General features: G+C 48.7%; 1 protein-coding gene across 1 annotated transcript in view; it reads right to left on the bottom strand.

Moving 5' to 3' along the window:
- LOC144943501 (inactive dipeptidyl peptidase 10-like) overlaps positions 1 to 27,625 on the bottom strand; it is a 518,643-nt gene that overhangs the window by 332,071 nt on the left and 158,947 nt on the right. Inside the window, exon 3 of the mRNA XM_078871017.1 lies at positions 9,826 to 9,921. Within this exon, the coding sequence (XP_078727143.1) occupies positions 9,826 to 9,921 (96 nt within the window). The remainder of the gene's footprint in view (positions 1 to 9,825; positions 9,922 to 27,625) is intronic.

Raw genomic sequence — 27,625 nt, 5'->3', positions numbered from 1 at the left:
CACCCGACGCAGCCAATTAGTAAGATTTGTCACGTAAACAGAACGTGGCCAATTCGTCACTAGTACAGCACACCGGGTGTGTGTTGGAGAGCCAAGCCACAACATTTACAATGAGTACGACGTTTCGCCAGTAATTACAATAATCTTCATCAGGCGACAGACAGATTTGTGGAGAAGTCTTACTGTTTCGTTCCTTATATAGAGGCGTAGATGTGGTGGCATGTTCTGTTTACGTGACGACCCTTACTAGTTGACTGTGTCGGGTGGTGGCGGGTTTCACGACACTGATATATTTACGCGATGTAATTGGTCGCGAAAGCCTACTGCGTGTTCGACAATAATCTAAATATTGACCACCACGATCTTCATCCAGGAAAGCCCCCCCCCCACACCCCCACAACGGAGCCTCTCTAGACTCCCGTTCACAAGGGGCGGTCCACGCGCGTTCGGGGCGTTTTGGCCGACTCCACGAGCGAGTGTCGCGCTTCGCCGAGGGAGACCGCGGAGGAAACCCCACGACACGACACGAGCGGGGCTGCATCCAACAAACGCTGCCATCTTGCGGCGCCCTCGCAGCGCGACCACCTTGAGCGCCACACGACGGCAAAGACATCGCGGTCATCCAACCCGGCACTGACCAGGCTTGGGTTTTTTTACCTGCTTAGCTTTTGAGCGATTTGTCGCGACCAGGGTAAAACCAAAACAACAATAATAACAACAATCGGGTCAGCCCAAACGCTTGTCCGCACCGCTGTCTCAAAACGCGTGGGCATTCGAAACCGAACGAGTTTGCAAAAGGCGATTAACATCTGCCATTCATACCGAGCGAGATAGAGAAATGCCACAGCTAATGCGACCGATGCCACAGCGCCTCGCAGCACTGTCTCCCCAACTTCTGTCAGACGGCAATTATTCCTGTGCCGACGACGTCTGACCTCGTGCGGGACCATGCTTACAAACCATCCATCATTCCGCTTTGCATCATCGTCGTCGTCGTCGTCTTCTTTGATTTAAATGTCAAGAAAAAAATAAAAGTGCAGGTCACATTGCAAAAAAAAAAACCGTTTGAAAAAAGTTGCAGATGCGTACGTGCGCTTTGAAGCAACGTTTTGATTAAAAATTAATTAAAGATGAAACCCACCGGAGGGGAATTGTCAAACTGAAACACGACAGGACTAATTTTTTTTTAAAGATGAAGTTAAATAGTTGGCATAATAAAGGCAGTGTACTCCCAACAAAAACACACACATTCTATTTGCAAATTAGACAAGTCAGAAGTGTGTATGTTTGATCAGAATGGCCAAAAATGACAAAAAATAATAATTTTTGGCTTTGTTTGAAGACGGACAAGGAATTGTCTATTCTCAATTCCAAGAAAGTTAATTCCTGTAAAGTGGCACGCGACAAAGATCTCGCGACGCTCCCTCCAACGGATCAATCCAACTTAGCATCTACTTCAAGATCACACTCAACGTCTTCAAGATCCTCCATGGACTCACCCGTTGCTACCTCGCCCGTATCACCACTCCCCTCCAAGCCGTCTCCTACTTCTCCCCTCTCATCTTACTCCACTCCCCTCCACGTACTCTACTACCTCTCCCCCTCTCATCTCACTCCACACACTCTCCTACCTATCATCTCACTCTACTCCCCTCCACGCAGTCTCCTACCTCTCCCCTTTCATCTCACTCCACTCCCCTCCAAGCCGTCTCCTACCTCTCCCCTCTCATCTCACTCTACTCCCCTCCACGCAGTCTCCTACCTCTCCCCTCTCATCTCACTCTACTCCCCTCCACGCAGTCTCCTACCTCTCCCCTCTCATCTCACTCTACTCCCCTCCACGCAGTCTCCTACCTCTCCCCTCTCATCTCACTCTACTCCCCTCCACGCACTCTCCTACCTCTCCCTTCTGATCTCACTCCACTCCCCTCCACGCACTCTCCTGCCTCTCCCCTCTCATCTCACTCCACTCCCCTCCACGCACTCTCCTACCCCTCCACTCTCATCTCACTCCACTCCACGCACTCTCCTACCTCTCCCCTCTCATCTCACTCCACTCCCCTCCACGCACTCTCTTACCTCTCCCCTCTCATCTCACTCCACTCCCCTCGACGCACTCTCCTACCTCTCCCCTCTCATCTCACTCCACTCCCCTCCACGCACTCTCCTACCTCTCCCTTCTCATCTCACTCCACTCCCCTCCAAGCAGTCTCCTACCTCTCCCCTCTCATCCCACTCTACTCCCCTCCAAGCAGTCTCCTACCTCTCCCCTCTCATCTCACTACTCCCCTCCAAGCCGTCTCCTACCCCTCCCCTCTCATCCCACTCTACTCCCCTCCACACACTCTGCTACCTCTCCCCTCTCATCTCACTCTACTCCCCTCCACACACTCTGCTACCTCTCCCCTCTCATCTCACTCCACTCCCCTTCACGTACTCTGCTACCTCTCCCCTCTCATCTCACTCCACTCCCCTCCACGTACTCTGCTACCTCTCCCCTCTCATCTCACTCCCCTCCACGCACTCTCCTACCTCTCCCTTCTGATCTCACTCCACTCCCCTCCACGCACTCTCCTGCCTCTCCCCTCTCATCTCACTCCACTCCCCTCCACGCACTCTCCTACCTCTCCCCTCTCATCTCACTCTACTCTCCTCCACGCACTCTCCTGCCTCTCCCCTCTCATCTCACTCCACTCCCCTCCACGCACTCTCTTACCTCTCCCCTCTCATCTCACTCCACTCCCCTCCACGCACTCTCTTACCTCTCCCCTCTCATCTCACTCCACTCCCCTCCACGCACTCTCTTACCTCTCCCCTCTCATCTCACTCCACTCCCATCGACGCACTCTCCTACCTCTCCCCTCTCATCTCACTCCACTCCCCTCCACGCACTCTCCTACCTCTCCCTTCTCATCTCACTCCACTCCCCTCCAAGCAGTCTCCTACCTCTCCCCTCTCATCCCACTCTACTCCCCTCCAAGCAGTCTCCTACCTCTCCCCTCTCATCTCACTACTCCCCTCCAAGCCGTCTCCTACCCCTCCCCTCTCATCCCACTCTACTCCCCTCCACACACTCTGCTACCTCTCCCCTCTCATCTCACTCTACTCCCCTCCACACACTCTGCTACCTCTCCCCTCTCATCTCACTCCACTCCCCTCCACGTACTCTGCTACCTCTCCCCTCTCATCTCACTCCACTCCCCTTCACGTACTCTGCTACCTCTCCCCTCTCATCTCACTCCACTCCCCTCCACGTACTCTGCTACCTCTCCCCTCTCATCTCACTCCCCTCCACGCACTCTCCTACCTCTCCCTTCTGATCTCACTCCACTCCCCTCCACGCACTCTCCTGCCTCTCCCCTCTCATCTCACTCCACTCCCCTCCACGCACTCTCCTACCTCTCCCCTCTCATCTCACTCTACTCTCCTCCACGCACTCTCCTGCCTCTCCCCTCTCATCTCACTCCACTCCCCTCCACGCACTCTCTTACCTCTCCCCTCTCATCTCACTCCACTCCCCTCCACGCACTCTCTTACCTCTCCCCTCTCATCTCACTCCACTCCCCTCCACGCACTCTCTTACCTCTCCCCTCTCATCTCACTCCACTCCCATCGACGCACTCTCCTACCTCTCCCCTCTCATCTCACTCCACTCCCCTCCACGCACTCTCCTACCTCTCCCTTCTCATCTCACTCCACTCCCCTCCAAGCAGTCTCCTACCTCTCCCCTCTCATCCCACTCTACTCCCCTCCAAGCAGTCTCCTACCTCTCCCCTCTCATCTCACTACTCCCCTCCAAGCCGTCTCCTACCCCTCCCCTCTCATCCCACTCTACTCCCCTCCACACACTCTGCTACCTCTCCCCTCTCATCTCACTCTACTCCCCTCCACACACTCTGCTACCTCTCCCCTCTCATCTCACTCCACTCCCCTCCACGTACTCTGCTACCTCTCCCCCTCTCATCTCACTCCACACACTCTCCTACCTATCATCTCACTCCACTCCCCTCCACGGACTCTCCTACCTTTCCCCTCTCATCTCACTCCACTCCCCTTCACGCACTCTCCTACCTCTCCCCTCTCGTTTCACTCGGTAAGAGGTCGCTCAATCTCCTCCGCTGGTCACGTGGTCTGCAACGATCTTCCCCCAGACAGCATTGTCCACTGCCGATGTTTGAACAATGTTGGTATTTGTGTTGCATACACACACACATACATTCACCTCCATTTTTACAAATAGACGCCACAATCTCAAAGTGCGGTTGCGTTGAAGCGCTGTATAAATCCAACATCGTATCGTGGTGCGTGATTTGTTTCGTTTGTTTGCCCCGCTTCGACGTAGAAGCTCAGCTGTTAACGAGGCTGTTGTCGGACACGTGGGACGATGGCGATTGGACCAGGCCAATTGACGCAATGCCCCACAATGCAATGCAGCGACGACACGATGCCCGGACCGGAAACTCTGGTGTCGTAGCTTCTCTGCCGACGAGGAGCGGCCCGAACAGCCGTTACAATCAATGACAACGGACCTCCCCGGTCCTCTTTAAGCGGCGTCATCTCTGCATCGTCTAGGTTTACGAGTGGTGGTGGAACAAGGCATAGATTCATCTTCTTGGTTCTTTCGGTAAAGTCACGTAGAAGGGAGATAATAAAATAATAATAATAAAACATGATAAAATAATACAATTCTCAATTCTGAGAATTAATAATACAATTCTGAATTCTGAGAATTGTATTATTATTTTATTATGTTTTATTTTATAATTTTATTATCTCCCTTCTACGTGACTTTACCAAAAGAACCAAGAAGATGAATCCCTGCAGTTACGAAAGCTTTAAATCGAAATTTAAGGCAGAGATTCATACCGCCGAGTCTGAAGCTTTCCGGCGGGAGTGGGGGGGTGTTACTTCAGTGTGGAGCTTTCTTAACGAGAGCACTCCGTTACCGTATTGTCTAAAAATATATTGAACATCTTTGTCCAGCAAATATCAAGACAATTACTTTTTGTCTGGATCCGCCACTGCTTTGACCATACTTCACCACGCTGGTCAGGGCCGGTTAGTAAAGTCAGGGGGGGGGGGGCGGGGTGGGGGGGGGGTGAGAGGTTGGATCGGATATCGGTCGCCCACCGATTCTTATCCAGAGCGCAGGAATCAAACTTCGATTTTTCCCAGAGCGCTGTGTTTCCAAACCACTGCGCCACCAGGCTCCCCCGCTGTGCAACATGTTATATACCGCGTTAAAGCTTTCGTGACTGCAGGGATTCATCTTCTTGGTTCTGTCGGTAAAGTCACGTAGAAGGGAAATAATAAAATAATAAAAATAAAATAATTCTCACGACGTTTCGGCCACAACGCAAGCAGCCGTCCTCAGGTGAAGAACAGGTCTGTCGGAAAAACAGCTTGTTGTGGCCGAAACGTCGTGAGAATTATTTTATTATGTTTTATTTTTATTATTTTATTTTTTCCCTTCTACGAGACATTACCGAAAGAACCAAGAAGATGTTATATACCGTACATTGCACACACAGCATTAGGGTACGATATTCTACGTGCGCGTGATGTTTTGCGAGACTGTCTTCGTTGAAGAACAAGTTTGCATATGGAGAGAGAGAGGCTCCGAGAGCGTGTGTTAAACTACAATTTCAATTGTTTGCGTTGCGTTTTCTGGGTGTATTCAGATGATTTCTGTAACTTCTCCGCTGTGCCGTTGCATTTCATGCCTAAGTGTGTTGCATTCTTTTTTGGCATCGTGGGTGAGGAATTTGTATATTTCAAGGCAATGTTTGTGTCGTGTCGCCGACGCTAAAATCACAGCGGCAGCTGCCGAGATTACACCTAACGTCTGTGGTTAATTGGCATTAATTAGCGTTAATTAGCATACGCAGATGGGTTTCGACGGTAACCGCCGATGCGTTCCACCATCGCGGCCCAAGTTTGGACTCATTTGTTTTTTCGGGATCTTGGCTCGGATCAAAACTTACAGCTGGTGAATTATTCCTGAGATGGCTCTTAAACGGGCATTACAAACTCCTGATTAGCATATGCAAATAATCAATATCAACCGAAAACAAAACACGAGGGCTCCTTTTGAGTGGTCGGCCATTGGTTAAAACAAGAAAAACCTTGGACGCAGATTTTCCTGATGGCTATGTTGGCAACATCTGTAGTGGAAGGAAAAAAATTAAAATAACAAATTAAAACCGGCGACTAATTGAGCAATAATTACCGTATACGAATGACACGTGGCCTTCAACGCCAAGGGGCTCGATATGTTGGTATCAGAATAAGGCACGGCCCACTCGTTTGCAACGCAGACAAAAGTTACGATCAAGCCGATTAAAGTGGAAGGCGTGTTTAATGGGCATTAATTAGTGTTCATTTGCATATGCAGATTACAGACACGTTAATGTAACAAAGTCGTTGGCTTCGTTTTTATGCCTCCCTACACTGTTACGGGGTCTTCCTATAAATTTTCCCTATAAATGCTCGACTCAAATGAGCCAGGTTTGGTTCATATTTCTCCCAGAGGAGAGAGAGAAAAGGGAAAAAACACGTGTGCAGTTGGTGGGAGTTTATATATCTCTGTGAATTTACAAGCCCTGTGAGTGCAGTGTGAGGATGTGGGGGGTAGGGGGGGGCACCGTGGTTGAGCGTGTCACACCACGACAACAAAGCTTGTGGAGCCCGAGTTCAGTCCCCCCTGGTCGGTCACGACTGACACCACCATCATCGACGTCGTCGTCATCATCATCATCATGGGTGGTGAGCGATCGATATCTGAGCTGAGCCTCCGCTTCATTGACCAGCGTGGTGAAGTATGGTCAAACAGCCCCCCCCCCGACAAGATGCAGCATGACTTTCATCGAGGTGGTGGACGACTAAAAGACTAAGAAATAATATATATGTTTGTATTAAATATTCAGCATGAGGATAATAGTAATACGTTTGTATTTTTGTTTTACGGGAGAGAACAACCTATTTTGCGGTGGCAAAGCCATTCTCAGGTGGTAATGAAATCACTTTTCAAGATGCGCACAGCCTCACCACATCACACCGATATCGCTGGCATCATCTCGCGTGGCACGTGCCCAACAAACCAGAGGGGCAGACCACAGATTGCCCAGCAATTACATTTCTCAGGGCAATATTCTTCTGCCATCACTCACACCGTGGGATCCACATCACAGTGTCACGACTTCCGGGTGCTGAACGAATACATTATAAGGCCGCATTCATCGCACACACACAAAGTGATTGCCACACATGAACAACAACATTTTGGCTGATCTCGGCATGGAGCATTAACCAGCACGCGAAACGTCGGTCACTCTGGCAGCAGCGGCTTTTTGCGTGGCCATCGAACAAAGATGGTCACCGCATCGCGCGGCGCTTTCAGATGCGCTTCTGCGGCCGTCTGGAACGCTCTTCCTTCCGATATTAGGAATCCACTTTAAAATCGAGATTGTAAACTCATTTCTTTAGAACTGCTTGTTGTTGTGTTTCGTGTGTTGTCCTTCCCCCCGCATCAGCTACGCCGAGCTGCAAGAGGCAGCCGTGGCAGCGAGGAATGCGATTAGCGATATACAGATGGGTTGACGGTTACATCGACAGGTTTGAGTAATTGTGGATTAATTGGCTTCAGCTCTCAATCTATAGAGCCAACGTTTCCTCTTTCTCCCTCTATCTATCTCTCGCTCTTCCTCCGCAAGCAAACGGCGTCACTGCCCTGGCTCTCCTATGTGGTTTTCGGGTCGTTGCCGCGTGCTGTTCCCGAGGTTCTTCAGACACTAAAGACAGTTCCCGAAGAAGAACGTCAGACACTCAAAACCGTTCCCGATGAAGATTGAATTCCCTGTAGAAGCCCCCCCCACCCCATCAGCGCGTGCAGCGAAACGTCGGACAAAAAACACCCGAAAAACGCATCATGGGGAGCGCTGTTACATCACGACCGCTGAACCATACGCAGCAGCAGCAGCAACAGGAGCGCTGTCATCACTATGTCTCCGTCGCAGTAACTTCCAAGTCTGCACTTCCCTGCAGCGGAGCAGAACAAAGAAATAAAAACTAGAATTATTGTCGCCCGCGGTGGCCGTGGGCTCAGTGGTTACAGAAGCAGCGGGGTGCCCCCCTCCCCCCCTATCCAAACTCGGGACGTGTCACGCAGCGCGGATGGAGTGGTCGGTGGTGGAAGCGATGCCGCTCATCGATTGCTCAAGACGAGCGGCACCGCCCCCGCCCGGCGAGGTGCCACCAACGCGACCTCGAGCACACGAAGCGCGTTCCTCCGTTGTGGCGGCTGCCGTCTTGGCTTCTGCGATTTGCCGCGCGCTTGCGTCTGCTGGGCACGTGCGTCTCACGTGGAGGAGCAGGGGGGGGGGGGTGCTCGCGAACGACGTTGCCGTGTGTTGACGGACAGCTGGGGAGGGAGGAACGGAGGGATGGAGGCAACCTTCCCGCAATGACAGTCGGGGGAAGGTTGCGGAGCACCGGGCGGATAAATCGCGGAAAATTGGCGCGGCGGAAAACGCAGGCGGGGGGGGGGCAGCTGCCATTATCCAACCTCCTCTAATGACCCATAAGGAGCCGGGGCCTGGACGCCGAGCTTCTGCCAGTGAGAAGTCTGCCGACTCCGGGGTGGTCCGGGTTCGCTCTTCTCGTCGGCGAGCTGCCGTGTATGGTCGCGATTGGGGTCGCCGCGGTGTGACGGCAGGACGATGTGACGATGTGATGACATGACGGTATGACGACGATGATGATGATGATGGAAGATCCACGCTAAGATGCCACCGTCCGTTCGGCAAAATGTCGTCACGTCGCGATTACTATCGCTCGTTAATTGAGGGGGGTAAACAGCCTCGCATCTCTTTCATTTCGTTGACTAAATAATTGTGAAACAACAACAACAAGAAAGTGCACGATAATCCTTACAGTTGTGTAAAGTAGTTGCTATTAACTTAGTGCTTTGTAAAATGTTGTCTGGAGTAACTGATGGCACGTTGATTATATGACCTGGTCATTTTACGACAGCGTGTATTTTATGAGCGTTATATATTGTAGAGTTATAGCGCTTAGGTTTAAGTCGACTGGACCGTGGTCGAATGGCTCTTCATCTCTATTCGTACTTAAAGTGCATCAAAGCACAGGAACAAGACTATAAAATGTGAAATACACCACATTACAGGAAACTGATGAGACGATAATATCATGAAAGCAAACTGACGGCATATCACGCGGTAACATTTACTGACGTATAAAATGCTATCGTGTCAAGTCTAGTAGTGATGTAAGACACATTATAAATGCATACTTTTCTAACCTCGAACATAATACAACTCCAAACACGGTAAAAATAACGCAAATCGTAAATAACACAGCAGCCTAAATAGGAAAATATACATAATAGGCGACGTTTCAGGCAATTGCCCTTCTTAACACCATGAAGGGCTATTTCCCAAGACGTCGTCTGTTACATATATATTTTCCTGTTTAGGCAGCAATGTTAGATTATTGTGTCGAGTCTTTTGTTAATTGTGCTCGTGCACCACTGCCAACACAGCCACAACAGCAGCACGACCAAATAATGCGTGTAACCGTAGCAGATAACCAAAGAGAAGAACACCCTCGTCTCAACGTGCACCTAGCCTGGCACAGGTACTTTGGTGATGTCGCCTACAGCGCCCCACGCGAGCGGCTGGATGGTAACTGTTGTGGGTTTGAGAGAGTCCGAGAGAAAGAGAGAGCGAGAGAGAACACGTGTGTGCACGTGTGTGCGCGTGTGTGTGCGCGCGTGTGCGCGTATGTGCATATGCGCGTGCGTCCTACCGCTCAGCCACGCGGCACGTGGGTCACGTGCCACGAAGTCTTCGCTGAAGATGTCCTGCAGAGTGATCTTGGCGTGGATCAAACTCGGGTCTTCATCTGTAACACGCACAGACACAAAGGAGAACATCGCATAGATCAATTTAATTTTCTTTTTTTGCTCAGTCAAGGCGAATCAAAATTTACCGGAAGAAAAGCTTTTCTCGGGTGTCATTGATGGGTCGCGTAAAAACAAAACAAAATAGGCCGAACATTTTTCACATTACAAAAAATACATTTCCCGTAGAGCAAACAGCCTTGCATCTTGAGAATGAGAACATTACAAACTATATGGATTCAGAGTTTTGTTTACATCATAACATTGGCGATTGGCACCCAGGGATGTGTCATCACATGTACATTTTTTGTTGTTGCCAATATTGCCCAAATACTTACTCGCGTTATATCTGGGCGTTAGCTAGCTGTGCGGTAAACTCCACACAGATTAATTTGAGGGCTTTTGCACTTTTCTTGCAAACATGCGATGTGTCCACACGTGGATCGTTTATCGGCTCCTTTCAAAGTCCAGCAGGGTTCCGTATACACATTGACCAATTATTGACCAGCGGTAGGGTGAGCGGCGGATTAACTCAGACAATCATCTTTATCGGGGTCAATAAAATGAAGCTCCATTTTGTGAGCAAGTCAACAGCAGTGGTCCTATGGACAAACTCGCCCCCACCATAGGAATGTGGAACTTCCGCCACTGGCTCACGGGTGAAAGCAGGGTAATGAGCATCAATTCCTCAATGGTGATTAGGGTATAAAGAAAAAAAACACACACACACACTCCTGTTCTGATATTGACCAGCATAGTGAAGTATTGTAACCGACCGGCACGACGTGGAAGCAGCCATGATCCATCAGAAATGTTTCCATGAGGATGACAACGATCATCATCATCATCGTAGATAATGGCCAACTAGGGAATCCGATCGCTCAGCCGACCCATTGCTCCCTCCACCCCCATTTGTGTCCCTCGTCCACGGCTCCTTGTCCACAACATTAAACTCGGGATGGCGTCCAGAGGCCACGTAACGTCAATCAATACCTTTATTATTCATACCAAAATGAACCATTCCCCCCCCCCCCCCATTGCAGCAGACGTATCCAAACCCCCGGGATGGATGGCCTTCTGGGTATTTTGCACACGTAACGATGTAGGGTCACGGGCCAGTCCCATATGAAATGTACTTCCCCAAAGTGAAAATAGGAATACAAATGTTTCCACACAAACCGCCATACAATACATGCGAAATATAAATATAACACCCACGACATTTCGCAGTAAAACAATATAAAATACAAACAGTGTATTGCATTCAAGATTATGCCCAATGAAACGGTGTAATAAACGCTGAAAATTCATACATATATATAAAAAAGAAAAATAACGGTACCGTATGGAAATGTCTTCACAATATGCAATACAATAGGCAATATATACAAGTAATGTTTACAATAAACAATATACATAGACTAGGAATGCGCGCCAATGTTTGACAATAAATCACACGACACACACCATAAAACCATTAAATACCTAAAAAAGTCTGATATTTCACAATAAAATGCCACATTCAATAAAATACAATAAACACTGCACCGTGAACTTTTACATTGACCAATGTGAAATCGAGACGGAAAAACTTAAAACAATAAAAACCAAGTTGATTTACCACAGGGTCATGAAATGAGCTCAGGTTTACGAGGCTGACAATACTCCAGAGTGAATCTTTTATTTATGGGGTAGGTAACAATGTTCTGGTCAAATGTATGGCAGAAGACCCTCCACCACTCGATGTAACCGGACAGATGAAACTGTCACTTCTACGATGCACAAAAATGTAACGAACTTTCGCAGCAATTATAATCGTGGCACTTCTCTTGAAAACTGTGCCCAAGCATCTGTAAAGGCGAGCCGACACAAGATTGCAGGGGTTTCGTCTTTTAATCCTTTTCTCCCATCCACACCTGTCCCCAGCCGTCCCAATCTTGTTCCCGCCAAAAGCCCCCTCTTCCCGCCCGTTCTCCCCTTATATCTTCTCGATTACCCCTCCCACTAACCCTCCTATTGGTGGGAATCCTTCCCCTGACACCCCTACACATCTATGGGACAAGTCAGAATTACAAAAATATATTGTGCCATATAATTACGTACCCCTCATACACAAAAAAAACAATTAAGAATCGTAAATATTGGTTGCAAAAATAGTTGTTATGTTAACTCAATGGGCGCCACGGGGGAGATATGTTAATGTACTCGCCTGGTATGCAGGAGTTCGTGGGTTCGCTCACAACCGTTGTCACCTGGATTTTTCTCCAGGCCCTCCAGTTTTTTCCCCTCCACATTTAGAATCAACATGCATCTAAAGTATTTGTCTGCGATACATTTCCACTTGGCAAGCCACTTCGTTGAGCTGTCATTTGTGGCCAGGTCGCTTCTGAAACAATATAGCTCAGTGGGACTTACCTGGTCAATGAAAAAAATAGTTTAGAAGTAAACTCAGAGTTGTGATGCACAAACATTTACTCTCCCCCCCCCCCCCCCCGCAATTCTAATTTTAAGTGATATGACAGACAACGTATGGACAAGGAGATGTCGATGTAGTAACGCGAGATGAGATGAGAGAGATGCAAACAGGATAGAGACGTAGCAAGATGACAGAAATGTGACATGAAGGGTGGTTTAGCGATTAGTTACAAGCTCAGATTTAACTTGGGATATGTATTATTCAGATGTCAATTTGAGCTGATATGTTGGTAGGTGGGTGGCTCAGGTATGGAAGTGCTGAGCTGGCACTGCCGAGACGATGGGTTTGAATCCAGGCAGTAAAGATTGTGATTAAAAATCAGCTTCTCACGTTTTTAAAAGTTGATGGTCTCAGCGAGAGCTCCGAGGACTGCACAAAAAAGAAAATCCATCAAAACCATTTTGGGGTTTCCACTTAAAGTTGCCTGAACTGCAGTTCTGAGAATGTTAAATATCGGGCTGGCCGTCGTGTGCCGGGACATTGCTGATATCGTTGGACCAGAAGTCACTTGAAGGGCTCTAGAGGAGGTAGGCTCTGCGACTCGGCAGAAAGATCGGTAGCACGAAGATGTACGCTGCTCCGAGGAGATTCCGAATGGATTCTTCCTTTCATGACAAGATATCGATAGCAGACGCCGGATTTAAATGGTAAAAAAAATGTAATCAAACAAATTATAATTTAAAAGAATACTCTTCATGTGCATTCTATACTTTCTCGTTGTCCTCCAATGGATGCCTCAGCCGGCTTGCTTAATAAGCTGACAAAATGGAAAATAAGCAAAAGAAATGCAAATAAACATCGGTAATTACATACTTTGGTGTATTCATTAGTACGTGTTGTTTTTGTGTATTTGCCGTGGTGATAATTGGAATGGATTATTTTCGCAACTAATTGATAAACGGCCTTCGTGCCATTATTGTTTACACAGAACATAACGCGGAGAGCCAGAAAATTGCTCAAATTACAAACGTGGAGGCGAACATATTTCGCATTCGCCACTCTCTTAACGAGGGGTGAACATGAGCGCCAGAAACGCAACATTCTTTAAAAAAAAAACCGGCGTGTTTGAATTACCCTTTTGCGGAACTTTTTTTTATATATAACAACAACAGCTTTTCTTTCAATCCGCCATGGAAAGTTAAACACTGATTAAAGCAGCCGTCGGTTTGATTAGAAAAATAACTATTTTAGAAACCAGCTAAATAAATTCATACTGTAGATAATAAACCAAAAGGGGCCATTAATGTCTTTCTTGACAGCGGAACGGAAAAGGCAAAATAAGATTTAACGACTTGCCGTCATCCAGCAATTACATGTAAATTGAACATTTCCCAAGTGTTAATTCACAACCACCGTGAACATAACGGGAGCATTATTTGCACATCGTAAAAAGGCTGACATTGTTATAAACTACAATCATAATAATTTATGCTGCCCCGATGCAATCTGGAGGTCACCAGTTTGATATGAACTCCCGGACTTGGCAGTTCAAATAAATGGTGCAAGCTGCTCAAATCCTCCCATCGCCACGGTCCGACTGGCACGTCGTGTTCGGTGGGGTAAAGGTCCTCCCACCTCTTCTTGGTTCTTTTCGTAAAGTCACGTAGAAGGGAAATAATAAAATAATAAAAATACAAATATTAAAATATTTTATTATAATTTTATTATTTCCCTTCTACGTGACTTTACCGAAAGAACCAAGGTGATGAATCCCTGCAGTCACGAAAGCTTTAAATCCAAATAAATGTGGGGCCAGAGTGGAACGAGTAGGTCAAATACTCCCTCCCGCTACACATTGAAATAGCATCCAAAATTTTCCATAAAAAATATTCAAATTTAATATTTGAAAACAAAATCAGTAAACTTGATATTTCCAAATATTTATATAAATCCCATACTGGCTTCTGTGGGAAAAAAAGTTCACTTTTCATTGTACAAGGTGCAGACAGACAGCCACACTATTAACTTAATAATTCACTTCACTCCATCCACTTAAAATCTGCCCATCGGAGAAAAAGTAACCCGCACGTTACTCAAATAGTGATTACACACAAGACAACAGCGACATCGAATCCCAACTCTTGTAACAGCGTGACAGGACCCTCCTTAAAAACATACGATCTTGAGACTCGGTGAGACTTCCTCAGGCAAAGCAGCAACACAACAAATATAAATATGTTTGAACCAAAGGCTACATTCGGGGCAATGATATTGCACGAGTTATTTGTTTTATTTCCAGGACAACGCTAAATTATAACTGTAGGAGGTGTATAATGAGCTCTTCATTTGTAATTCATGGGTGCATGCAGGTGCTAAAAATGAGGCTCCGGTTTTCCTTACAAAAGCAAATGCATCACCTCACCTTTGCTCATTAAAGTTACGACTAAGGGCTCTCGCTTCTGTCCTACCCGCTTGTGGATTACTAGACCAGTGGCTCTGTGCAAACTGTCCACCCTACATTCGATTGTCTTGTAAAGTATAGCACTTTATATTATATATCGTGGTTGCTCCGATTGATCTGTGTTTTGTATGGAGTGTGATTTTTTTCGCCCACACACGAACAGATAAATAGCGGTATATTTTAGTATTACTATAATTATAGGTATTCCACTATAATACAATCTGCATACATTGTAGGGATGGCAACGTTGTATTTCAAAGTCTCTATCTGTCTCCCACCAAGCTCATTGCTGCACACTACACTGTTTTAAACTCTAACCTGTGTGAGATATGTCACAATGTTCTCACTCGCCTGTTGAGAGGAACCGCGATGATAGGGACGTTCGTAATCACTGTGATATCTGTACATTTATCACCCGTACGCGCAGTGCAGGATGGAGCTAGTGCGGGGCCTGTAGCATGTGTTATGAAGGGGCCCTAAATAAAAAACACAAATATTTGAAGACATTTTTTTTACTTGCACAGTAAAGTAATTGTATTTTGTCACGTGCTATGCAACCAGATAATACTAATTCTAGATTTGAAGCTTTCGTTACTGCAAGGATTCATATTCTTAGGTTTTTTTCGGTAAAGTCACGTAGGTAAAAAATTTAAAATTAATAAAAGTAAAATAAAAATAAAATAAAAATCACGACGTTTCGGAGGCAACACAAGCTTCCGTCTTCAGGTGGAACCGTCACAGCACGATAGCTGTATCAAGTGAGAGAAATTCCAAGAAAACAGTATTTGTATATATACTGGTTGAGGGTGGGAGGAGCCAAGGTGGGGGGAGGAGCCAAGGTGGGCCCTGAATATTAACAGATAATACTACACATCGCTAACCTTAAACACCCAGTCGTTCATAAAAGTGGAAGGCAATATAGTACTATAGTAATAGAGCAAGTGCAGAATCACTGAACCGGAATTGATAGCTTGAAAGTGCGCGGCCCGTAGCATTTGTTACTTTTGCTACGACGATAATCCAGCACTGTGTACGCGTTCCAACTGACGAAACAATGAAGGTGGAGATCGTTCATCGGAGAGGAACAGACGCCACCAGCAAGCAGCACTTCACATCGCGCCCAGGTGACGCCCCCTGAAGACGACACTACAGAACAACTTCAGGAGCCCGTTCGTTGGCAATTATCTCTCTAGTGCTCAGAGTTCCGCACCTCCGATTAGCACGGTTGGCTTTGGCGCACCGTGCGTGAAATAAGTTCAACATACGTGCATATGTATTAACACCCATTTTTAAATGGAGTTGGCCCTAACATCCCAACGTGGGATCAACGAGCTTGGGAAATTGTTGAGGTTGGTGCCGGATGCCCGTCCCGTTTGTTCGTGGTTATAAATTCTACGCGGAGTTTTGATTTGCGATTTTCTCGAATGATGCCGAGTACAGATACAACATTATTATCATCTAATTCTCATCTTCTTCTACACGACTAGAGCACACATTTAGTCGGGGCACTAAAAGTTATGTTTTTTTTTCCCCCCGTAATATTAAAATGCCAAGAAAATGTACTGACGTTTATGCTTTGATTCTGTAGGATTTAAGGAATATTCCTGGTAAAAGAATTTCATTAATAGGAGCACAAATTGATAATCACTATTGGCTTCGTACGATGCAAAAGAAGTTCAACACACGTAAGTTAGAGCAATTTTGGAATGAACTGTGCCAGTCTTCTATACTCCTTACTCCCATGTCTTTGATGTCGTTATCTATTATTACATCTTCCACCGTCTCAGGGAAATGCTTACTCGTTGCACGAAAAATACCGTGGAGCCAGTTACCCAGCTGGTTTCAGCGACAATGGCCCGCAGCCACTGGCAAGAGTTATTGCTGGGGTGGAAAGGAGCCCAGCCAGCCAGGAAACTCGGCATAGATTATACCTACTGGAATGTTTGTCTTTAACGCTTGTGACATCACTCCACATTGACAAGCCCCCCTCATTAATATTCATGAGCAGGCGACGTCCTCCAAATGGTGACCCCCCCCACCCCTCCTCATTCATAATAATTAGCGGGTGACGTCACTCCACATGGGGGGGCGAGGCACCTCCTCCCCCCTCCTAGGCGTCAACTCACAACCCTCACTACAAAGGCAGAACCCTCACGTCACGTGATCTCCGTAACGCTACTGAGACATCGAAGTAAAAAGGACGTCATCATGAACAAGGAATTATAACCTTAAAATGAAATAGGTCTGTGTCACCGCGCCCTTACAAATTGCACACGCATTGATGCAATGGATATCACGTCGCGGTCTGCTTTTCGCTTGCAAGCTTCAGATTTACTGCAATACACCCGTCCTAGGACGTGCAAAAGTCGAGTATGTAATATTATAAGTAAGGTTCGACAGGCCTCATCGCCGTCACGAGGTGGTGAGTCTCTGATGCTCTTTGCAGGGTGTTTGTCGCATTCATTTCGCGAGAAGCGATATATGCAAACATTTTAATTTTTCCTTGTGTTTAACCAGCTGTGACCTCAAGAAACCAGGATGGACGAGTCTCATTGAGAAAACGTGCCCTGGAAGGAAGCAAAGGGGAAGCCCTGAAATTGCTTGCTCGACGCCACTGCTGTGGAAGCCCCCGCCCCCCCCCCCCTCTAGAGGGCGTGCTAGACAGCCCCTCTCGAGGGCGAAGAGTTTAAAATCGAGCCATAAAAACGGAGCAGAATTCAAATGTGAAGAGGCTTTTTATTCGGGGAATTATCGGTCACCGCTGGCAAGTATTCATCCTCCCTCCCCGCTACACCTCCCCCCTCCCCCCACCCACCGCACGCCTCCAATTCAGGGTCATGATTCAATTCATGAATCGATTATTTCGGATAAAAAAACTTTTTTTACCATCTCATTTGCATTGTTCCCGTTTGCTCCGTCTCGTTAGTACAGTCTGTCTCGCTTCATTAGCATACACCTAAATATAGGGGCCGTTCATAAATGATGTCACGCGATTTTGGACGATTTTTGACCCCCCCCCCCCTTCGTCACACGGCGTCACAAAAAGTCAGACCCCCCTCGAATATGACGTCACAAAGCTCAGCCCCCCCCCCCCAAATAAAACATGCTTCAATTCGCTTTAAACTATTGTCATTGTAGTGCGTATTTAATGTGGCGCTGCACTCTGATGTTGTACGAGAAAACATTTATTAAGAAGTCAATTAAATTAAGTAGAACGCGTTGTCTATATGTATTTAAAGTTGCGCATTTTGATGTGACGTCATATTTCTCAAACCCCTCCCTCGTTACACATCGTCACAACATGTCTGACCCCCCCCCCCCAGGTGCGTGACGTCACTTATGGACGGCCCCATCGCACGTCATTTTCATTCTTTTTTTAAACCAACATTGGGAGAAAGTAATCAATCCCTGCACGTGCAATTTGAAGAGCGTGTCGCAAGCGCATGAAACCGTTTTCAATTGATTAATCGATGCAACTTTTAGACGCCTAACAGTGACTGGGCTGAGACCATCAATCAACTCATTACACTCGGAAGCCCACTTGTGTCACGGATGGCTGCCCGGATTTGAGCAGTCCCAGGATCTCAGAGGTGCTGTCTCTCCGCGCTCCGACCCGTCCATTATTCCCTTGACTTATCGCCCACGCGGGGGCCTCGGTTATAACGCGCGAGGGCCCAATAATGAGGCCTCCGTTACATCGCGAGCCCCATAAAAAGGCGGTCTCGGTTATAATTCATGCGCGCTCCCTAACACCCAAGTCATAATTGCGGGCCTCTATCACGAGCCAGCTACCCAAGGGCTGGTGTGGGACGCTTCCTCGCGTTCATTTTACATCGCCACCGATCGTTGATTCTTGTGGCTTTCAAGAGGAATGTAAAAAAAAAAAACTTTAAGGTGTACGTACACACACACACACGAGTCGCTGGGGATTGGAAGCACAGGCGAATGTGTGGACGTCTTCAGGAAACAAACGGCAGTGACGCCACCGTGCACAGAATGCGCGGTTGGGTTGTCGGCGGTTTCATTGGCCAGGGCGGATATCCGACGTTCGGATATGCGACGTGTAATTACACAGCAAAAAAAATAAGAAACAACGGATAATCTTATTAATTAGTCACGGCCGTGCGTTAATGTCAATGAATATTAATGAGCTTCTAGGCCAATGACGTCACTGGGTGGCACAGCGCATCCAGGTGCGCGTGGTGGCGACACGTAAGTCGGGTGACGCAGCCTGGGTGCGTTGTTACAGGAATCTATTTGGGTGTTCGAACATCGTAAACACGTGTTTTCTTGCCAGAGGCACATGAAGCCTATTCTTAATTTCACCCCCCATCCCCCCATAATTTTGATACTGGCAAAAAAAGGCCACGTAGAAACCACTGCTCAACCCGTGCTCGTCATGCGTCGTTGACACGTGCAGTCTTTGTACCTGGCGCCTGCTGCCGTTGTTGTTATTCGGTCTGACACTGCTGGTGCCGAGACACAATGCCACGAAGAAGGCCGCCTCTGGTGTAGGCCAATCAGTGTCAAAAAAAATCCCTATGCAGCATTATCTGAGCGTCTGCGTTCGCATGTTTTGTTTTCCCCCCAAGTGCGTGTGGTCAATACAGACTTGATCCCTTGCGATAGGTATCTATTCGGTGTTTGAACATCTTAACACCTGTGTTATTTCCAGAAAAGGTAAAGCCTATTGTTGTATATTTATTTATCATGATTCACGTGCCACTTCACGACGCCGAGGACTATAGACCACGGGGGGAGGGGGGTGGGGGGTGATTCCTAATACGGAGATAGTGGCAATAGATTTAAGGTGCAGCCCTGCAATATCCTGGCTCGTACCACTGCTAGCGGAAGGGCCTTTTAACTAGATGGAGCTCTAGAGGGAGGCCTTCCAGATGGTATTTTGTCCCACTCTTCAATTCCGGACGAGGTGGGAGTTGCCCACAGTTTACCCCCCACCGCCACGCATGCTACCGATCGAAAAACAACGGTGTACCCATTCATACCGGAAGGGATGCAAGAGACTTGCACCGTTGTTTCAACCCCCACTCCAGTGAGATTGTCTCGAACCCGCGACCCTCTAGATCTCAAGTCCATCGTGCTCGCCAATTGCACCGCGGACGAATCCATACACGAAGGATCCCCGTGTTCCAATTCATTGCACTAACGAGAGGTTCATTATTCATTACGGATGAATACTCGCGGTAACCAATCCCCCTAACTGGCTCCATACCCCCCTCCCCCACACCTCCAGCCCTCGCTTGACCCCGCCACGGACTCCCTCCGCTTAATCATCCCCGGGACTCCGCTTCGCACGCGTGCAACCAGGTCAACGGTGAACAGGGCCAGGCATCACGAGCAGGCGCCACCGTGTGTCGGCGGCAGTCTCCAAATGTGGCCCAAATTTGAGAAATCACGCGGAAAGTACCCAAATGGGAACACACATAGCGCTCCTCGCCAGCAACCCCCCCCCCCCACTTCCCTCCTGCGGAAACCTTGGCAGGACCCACCTGAAAAGGGGAGTCGTGAGACACGGCGAGGCTTTACCTGGGTTTGCAAGCCTCATCAATAAAGGTGAACAATTGCAGTGGCCATCAGGTAAACCGTGACTCGGGGCCGAGTTGGAAGGCGGCCTCAGTTGTGGGTCGACGCCTTGATCACTGTAGAGCAAACCCAGTTCCGAATTCCTCAGCCGGCGCTGGGTCTATATTATCGGAACTGTGCAGTCTCCTGTGATAAAGTTCAACACGGCAACAGCACCGGGATCAGAAATCGGCGCATATCAATCCCCGTTGCCACCCGAACACAGACGCCGATTCCCCGGTCTGCCCGGGTCCACCCCCCATAAGTGTCAACCCTTCCGCGTGTGCTCACGTCAAGCGCACACGCACGCACACGCATGACCAAAGAGCAACACGCATGAACATTGGGCGTAAGTTAACAACGGCACTGTGATGTTTGCGGTTTATTATCATGCATTTTCAGACCTTAAAGTGTCACTGTTTGATAAAGGCTTCTCCACGCTGTTGTCGGTCATGGGTGCTGTTGTTTAAACCATACTTCACCACGATGGTCAGTGCGGATTTCAGTGAGGATGCCAAGGATGGGGGGGGGGGGGGGGGGTTCAGGACCGGTTTTAGATAATCGCTCACTGGCAATCCAACTCCGCATCGCCCGGTTCGTAGCGCGGCGCGCTAACAACTGCGCCACCGCTCCACCCACACGGAGACGCAGCACCGAGTAAGCTGCTCATTACCAGACCTCAAGGTGCCGGGAGACCCTCCAACCTTCAATCCAGCCAGAGCACACGCGCCATGATCACCACGACCGGGTGACACCAGCACGAGAATAGATGTGACATCTGGAAACCGATGTCCTGAGCTCCCCGTACCCCCCACCGCGTGCACCCCCCTCACCCCCCACTCTGAGCCTCGTGTTTACGGAAGAGGCCACCTGCAATGCGAGCGCGCACTTAGCCGAGCCGCTCACCGAGCGCTCCTTTTGTTGTCGATGAGTTACGGCTGTAATAAGAGAGAACACTCTCCTGTGTGTGTGTGTGCGCAGAGGCCGCTGCTGATGTTCCTGCTGCAGGGGATAAGGGTGGTGTGTGGTGGAGGCTGCTTGGTTATACAATTTTCATGAGGAGCTAAGAGCGCGGTGCACGTGCGTGTGCAAAATTTGGCGTACAGCAGTAAGTAAGCGGTCCCCCCCCGCCCCCACCCCCCCCCCCCCCTGGCCCGCCACCGTCCCCGTTGGTTCACGGCGCGTGCCCGGGTGCTCGACTCGCGAGAAGAGCCCAGACCACCACGGGGCCAACATTTCGCTAAAAAAAAATAATCGACGCAAAAAAATGAAACGCACTCGCTCGCAAAAATCGATCGTTCGGGAGGGGTGAAGAGGTGGCGGCGTCAAGCCGTCGCAGTGCGCGCTGTGCGCGTGGTGCGTGAATGGTTCGTAAGGCTGGATTTGCGATCTCTAAAACAGTGGTGCAGGTTTGTTTAAAACAAAAAAACGCGTCACCACCTCTCTATAAATGGGTACTGCGTGCGGTGGGGTAACGCGTGGGTAATCGCGATCTCTTTTCAAGGATGTCTGGCCAGTGTGCAAGAGCAAACCAAACTGCCCTCGAGATCAGTGGTTCTTAACCTTTACTGCAGCCTTGCTCCACCTTTGGTTTCTCGATCGTTACTAAATGTACAATGTTAATAAACGCACAGGTTTGATGAAACAAAGTAGTTGTACGTACGTGCCCGTGATTAATTTGTATTTCGATGATTTACCTTCTAAAAAAATATGGCAATGTCTCGCACCCCAGGTTGAGAACCACTGCTCTCTCTCTCTCGAGGGGCTGTCGCCTAGAGCTCCTTCTAGTGGAAGCCATTCCGACAACAGTGGCCTTGGCAAGCAATTGCAGGGCTGCACCTTTAACCCTCACGGTGCAGGGCACTGTTGCCCGGGCAAATAAATTGCGTAGAAATATCAAACGGGCACACGCACGACAGCGGCGGGTGCGCACGTTTTTATCTCGCGACGTATTGAGTCGAGCGGGGATCAGTCTGCGGTAGTCTGGGGGGTGACATCAACGCTGGAGGCACGGGATGGATGACCGCGACTCAGCGGAGTGGTGGTGAATGGATCGTGGCTCCGGTTTTGTGGCGATTAATCTGACTGGCAAGGGGCTCGAGCAGTGTCATAATGCTATCCACCGTGCTCACCACTACTCCATCGTGTTGACCTGTAGTCCACCGTGCTCACCCATAGTCCACCGTGCTGACCACTACTCCACCTTTCTAACCATTAGTCCACAATGGTGACCATTAGTCCAATGTGCTGACTATTGGACCATCAACAGGGTAGCATGTACCAGAGCCTTGGATAAGGAGGTTGTACATTTATATTTACACAATGCTGTCGGTGTATAATATACACAGCACGTCGTGCGTTGTAGCACACACACACACGCGCGCACTGCCAGGGCGGTGTGCGTGTGTGAAGCGGGGAGCGGTGGGGTACATATGCATGGTTCTTTCGGTAAAGTCACGTAGATAAAATAAAATAAAAAATAAAGTGATTAAAAATACGACGACGTTTCGATCGCTTGTGTTGCGATCGAAACGTCGTGATATTTGTAATCACTTTATTTTTTATAATTATTTATTCTATATATATATGAATTCCTACAGGCACGAAAGTTGTAAGCGGTGGGGTAGTTGATTAGCGCACTGGGCTATGAAACCAGGCCACCTGAATTCGATTCCCAATCGTGGATAATATCATCGACGTACCGGTCTGGAGCAGCCACCCTAGGTTGCCTCAGCCTTAAATAAGAACCTGTCTCAGTGTGTAAACATGAGCACTAGGGTATTGCGCTTGCCTTCATCAATAGGTCCTCGCTAGCAGCACTTGCCTCAACAGCCTGTTAAAGGCTATATGGGGGATCTTTGCATTTGTGCGTGCGCTTGTGTCGTGGAGGTTATTGTTGAAGCTACTTCATAAAAAAAAAACCTGCACTTAATGTCATCCGTGAATTAAAGTGGCAAAATAGATTCGCGAGAAAATAAACAAATAAAAATAAAACGCGCATTTCTGGGGAGATTGAACCTCTCGGTAAAACGAAACGCACGCACGGAACGAAACGAGTGTGACGGCTATTAAAATTTAAAGGTGCGTTTCAATGACAAAATATGACATTATGTTTGCTCTCTCTCTCTCTTTCTCTCTCTCTCTCTCTCTCACCTGCTGCCGTGCATATATTTTTAATGAGGCCGTGAATTTTGGTTGTAATAAATGTGTGACTTTTAAGGTCCCGCAGGCAAGACAGATGGCTCGACGCGCCCGCACCCCACCCCAAACCCCGCCCCGCTCCTGCTGTGGTGTCCGACGCGCCGAACCCGGCCCCTCTCTGCGAGCTGCCTCGACCGCTCGCAGCGTCGATGCCATGGGTAGGCTCAGCGTCTCTGTGCGACAACAGGCGAGTCGCCCTCCAAATGGGCCCCGCGTTCTTTGTCGGCACCGGCAATGAACGCGCAGCAGTAAGCAGCAGCAGCCGTCGTAGCAGCAGCAGCAATCGTATGAGCAGCAGGAATTGTAGCTGCAGCAGTCGTAGTAGCAGCAGCAATAGTGTGAGCAGCAGGAATTGTAGCTGAAGCAGTCGTAGCAGCAGAAATAGTGTGAGCAGCATCAGTTATAGCTGCAGCAATCGTAGTAGCAGCAGAAATAGTGTGAGCAACAGGAATTGTAGCTGCAGCAGTCGTAGTAGCAGCAGCAGCAATAGTGTGAGCAGCAGGAATTGTAGCTGCAGCAGTCGTAGCAGCAGCAGCAGCAATAGTGTGAGCAGCAGGAATTGTAGCTGCAGCAGTCGTAGCAGCAATAGTGTGAGCAGCAGGAATTGTAGCTGCAGCAGTCGTAGCAGCAGCAGCAATATTGTGAGCAGCATGAGTCGTAGTAGTCGCGGCAGGAGTCGCAGTAACAGTAGTAGCACGTGGCATTATGATCATTACTGTGGTCATCGTTGGGTTGTTAATGGCAGTCACGATCGTGCGTTTTGGAGAAACGTAGCAAAGAATCGCTCGCTTGGTGAACTGGTGCTGCCTGTGTTCATTCTCAGGAGGACTGCGTGCAATAACACATTTGCAAGTATTACCACTGCACCACCCATCAATGTGGCTCCATCTCCGCGTGAACCGCCAAGCCCACCTCGATTCGGTAGCAGAATTGAAGTGTTCATCACCACCACCGCAAATGAGCATCGCTGAGTGGGGAACTGCAGCAAGCAGGCGCACACATCTTCCCCTCCGTGCACACTCACCTAGGCCAAGCCTCCACATTAACCCAATGAAAAGTAATGAATATTACCTTTCGTACAATGATTGATTTTGTTTCCCTTCGCATTCGCTGTCAAATAATAGCTTAACCCGAGTGCCGTTTCCAATAAGTTTATAGGTCCGAGGCAACGAGAATGTGACCGCGGATATTACTAAATTCTACGCGGGCAGCAAAAGCGACACCTCGATTCATATTGTATTACATTAGCATACGGCATTTGTTTTGGGGCTGTACATCATCGTGAGAGTCGAGCCATGGGACGTTATCGTTTCCCTCCCCCCCTTCTCTTTTTAATTATAATGAAAGGTGAATAGGAGGCGGAAGGCACCGAAGCAGCTTTGCCGCAGACGTCTTCCCGCATGGCAGCGAGCGGGCAGCGGGGCTGGGGTCTCAGTGGCCACGAAAACGTCTCGCTGGGGTATTCCCGCGTGCTCGTTAAAAAGGAAATGTTATTTTTTTTTTAAAGCATCACTCCCACACATCAGCATCACTGAGTGGGAAATGCAGCAAACCAAGATAAAGATCCCCCATATAGCCTTAACAGACTGTAGGGGCAAGTGCTGTTAGCAAGCACCTATGAAGGCCGGAACGGTACACGAGGAGGTGGGTGGGCCAGCACCACGCCCGACCGCCATTGTCTCCCTAGTCGCACAATGTTTACACACCGCACCAGGTACTCATTTGAGGCTGAGTCGACCTAGGGGAGGCCCGGGACCGGTTAAGATATTCGTCACTGGTGTTGGCCGTGAGCGGGAATCGAACCCGTGTCGCCGGGTTCATAGCGCAGCGCGCTAACCGCTACACTACCGCTCCCCACAATGCAGCAAACAGGCACACACACACCTACACACACCCGAGTGTTACAGCATCCCCTCCATCCAGACTCACTTAGCTCAAGCCTCCACTATGAACCCAACGGAAAGTAATGAATATTACCTTTCGTATAATGATTGATTTTGTTTCACTTGCAAGGAGCTCCAGGGAGCGACTCCAGGAGGTTCCTGTGGCCAACACTTCCACGCACTTCCAAACGATTCTAGAAGCGGCAGAAGCGGCCACGCGTACGCGCCCTGCCCAGCTGTGGTGGTGGTGAACTCGTGACGCTGGGTAAGCAGAGGTGGCGGTGGCGGTTTGGATTTAAGAAAAACTCGCACCGTTGTTGCAACTGCCGCGCCAGGAGATCGAGTCGAACCGGCGTGCATTTGCATTGCAAGCCCAGTGCGCCGTTATCCGTGAGACCACAGTGTTCACGTAGTTATATAAAGCGTCCTTTACTTAGGCTGCGAATAAAAAACTGCGCCAAAGATAGATAACATGTTCCAGTCTTTAAAAGCAATGTTCCATATGCAAAACTGGTGTTCCAATAAGGAATACGTATTCCATTTTAATCGCCGTGGGTTTCTGTATGTGTTGGTTTATCCTGCAGGGAGACAAGATTCAGACGCAGGTCCTGTATGTATGTGTGTGTGTTATTCTCTGCACATTGAACACATTCCTGCGGAGGAAGCTGGTAGGTGCTCGGTCAATGGCCATTGTCAACGGCGGCGTGGTGTATGCCGCAAACATGCCCGATTGTGAGGGCGGGCTCAAGCCGGCGTGAGTAGGTTAAACGTTGAGTTTTATAAGGGCACCCACGGGGTGACCAGCCCCTCCCCACCCAGCCCCACCTCTCCCACCCCCCACCCAGCCCCACCCTCCCCAGCCCCTCCCCACCTTCCCCACCCAGCCCCTCCCCACCCTTCCCACCCTCCCCACCCAGCCCCTCCCCACCCTCCCCTCCCACCCAGCCCCACCCTCCCCACCCAGCCCCTCCCCTCCCTCCCCTCCCCTCCCCACCCAGCACCGCCCTCCCCACCCAGCCCCTCCCTGCACGACGGACGTACACAATAATCCCCTGTGGGCTGGTGTAACCTGGCGGTTCCTACCAGTATAAGCTCTGCATCTATGAGGCTTAACGCCGGTATCTTGGGTCAAATAAAATCTGCACGCTTCTTCTTTGACGTAACTAAGTGCAACATTGATTAATGGTATAGATTTTTCTCATTTTAAAGTATCTACTATGGAACTAGGCCTCAAAATGGGGGCAGTATCGGTGGTTAAATACGCAATGGCAGTCTACAGAGAGCTTCCCGTGTGTGCAACTTTGCACTGATTTATACGCGACCCACATGTTCCGCTTTTTAAGAACGTTGCCTTCCATTTCAAGAACCGACGTCACATCTGTAGCGTGCGCTCTTTGATTTCAGAGCTGAGCACTGAGGATACACAAGTGCCTTAAACGTTGGTACCCCAAAAAATGGATCCCGTGTTACCCTGCACGGACACCCAACGCGATTAACACGGCATGAATGAGGCCTCCACAAAGTATCGAATCGCCAAACAAGCTCTAATCTTTTTTGTTGTTAAATGATGGATTGCTATCATTATTATAATTGTTACACCGCGTAGCTTTGACATCCGGTAGAGGAGCTCGCCCAAACAAATCAGTTATCAATTCAAGATTGGAAGCTTTCGTGACTGCAAGGATTCATACTCTTAGGTGTTTTCGGTAAAGTCACGTAGGTAAAAAAAATAATAAAATTAAAATTAATAAAAGTAATAATACAAATAAAATAATAAATCTCGACGTTTCGGAGGCAACACAAGTCTCCGTCATCAGGTGGGACCGTCACAGCTAGATTTACTGTATCAAGTGAGGCAAAACATTTCAAGATACAAGTTCTCAAATCAGTTATCACTTGTGTAATAAACGACTGGACCACGATGTCTGGCTCAGTGTCCTTTATTATTCGGTTCGTGCTGTACACCCACACGGCTGTCTTTACTCTGTAGCTTCTCCACGGTGCTGACTCCAATGTCGGCCCGATCCACAACAGCAGCTCCGCTGCTGTTCCTCTCACACAGCCCCCCTTGGCTGTACTCTCTGCTGCTCTTCTCCCTCCGCAGCTCTCACAGCTTCTTGCTCTCTCTCTCTCTCTCCGCAGCTCCTCCTGGCAGCCAGACC

This window comes from Lampetra fluviatilis, chromosome 31 (assembly GCF_964198595.1).
Source record: "Lampetra fluviatilis chromosome 31, kcLamFluv1.1, whole genome shotgun sequence".
NCBI lineage: Eukaryota > Metazoa > Chordata > Hyperoartia > Petromyzontiformes > Petromyzontidae > Lampetra > Lampetra fluviatilis.
The sequence above is the reverse complement of the archived record's forward strand: the minus strand, read 5'-3'. Positions and strand labels throughout refer to the sequence as shown.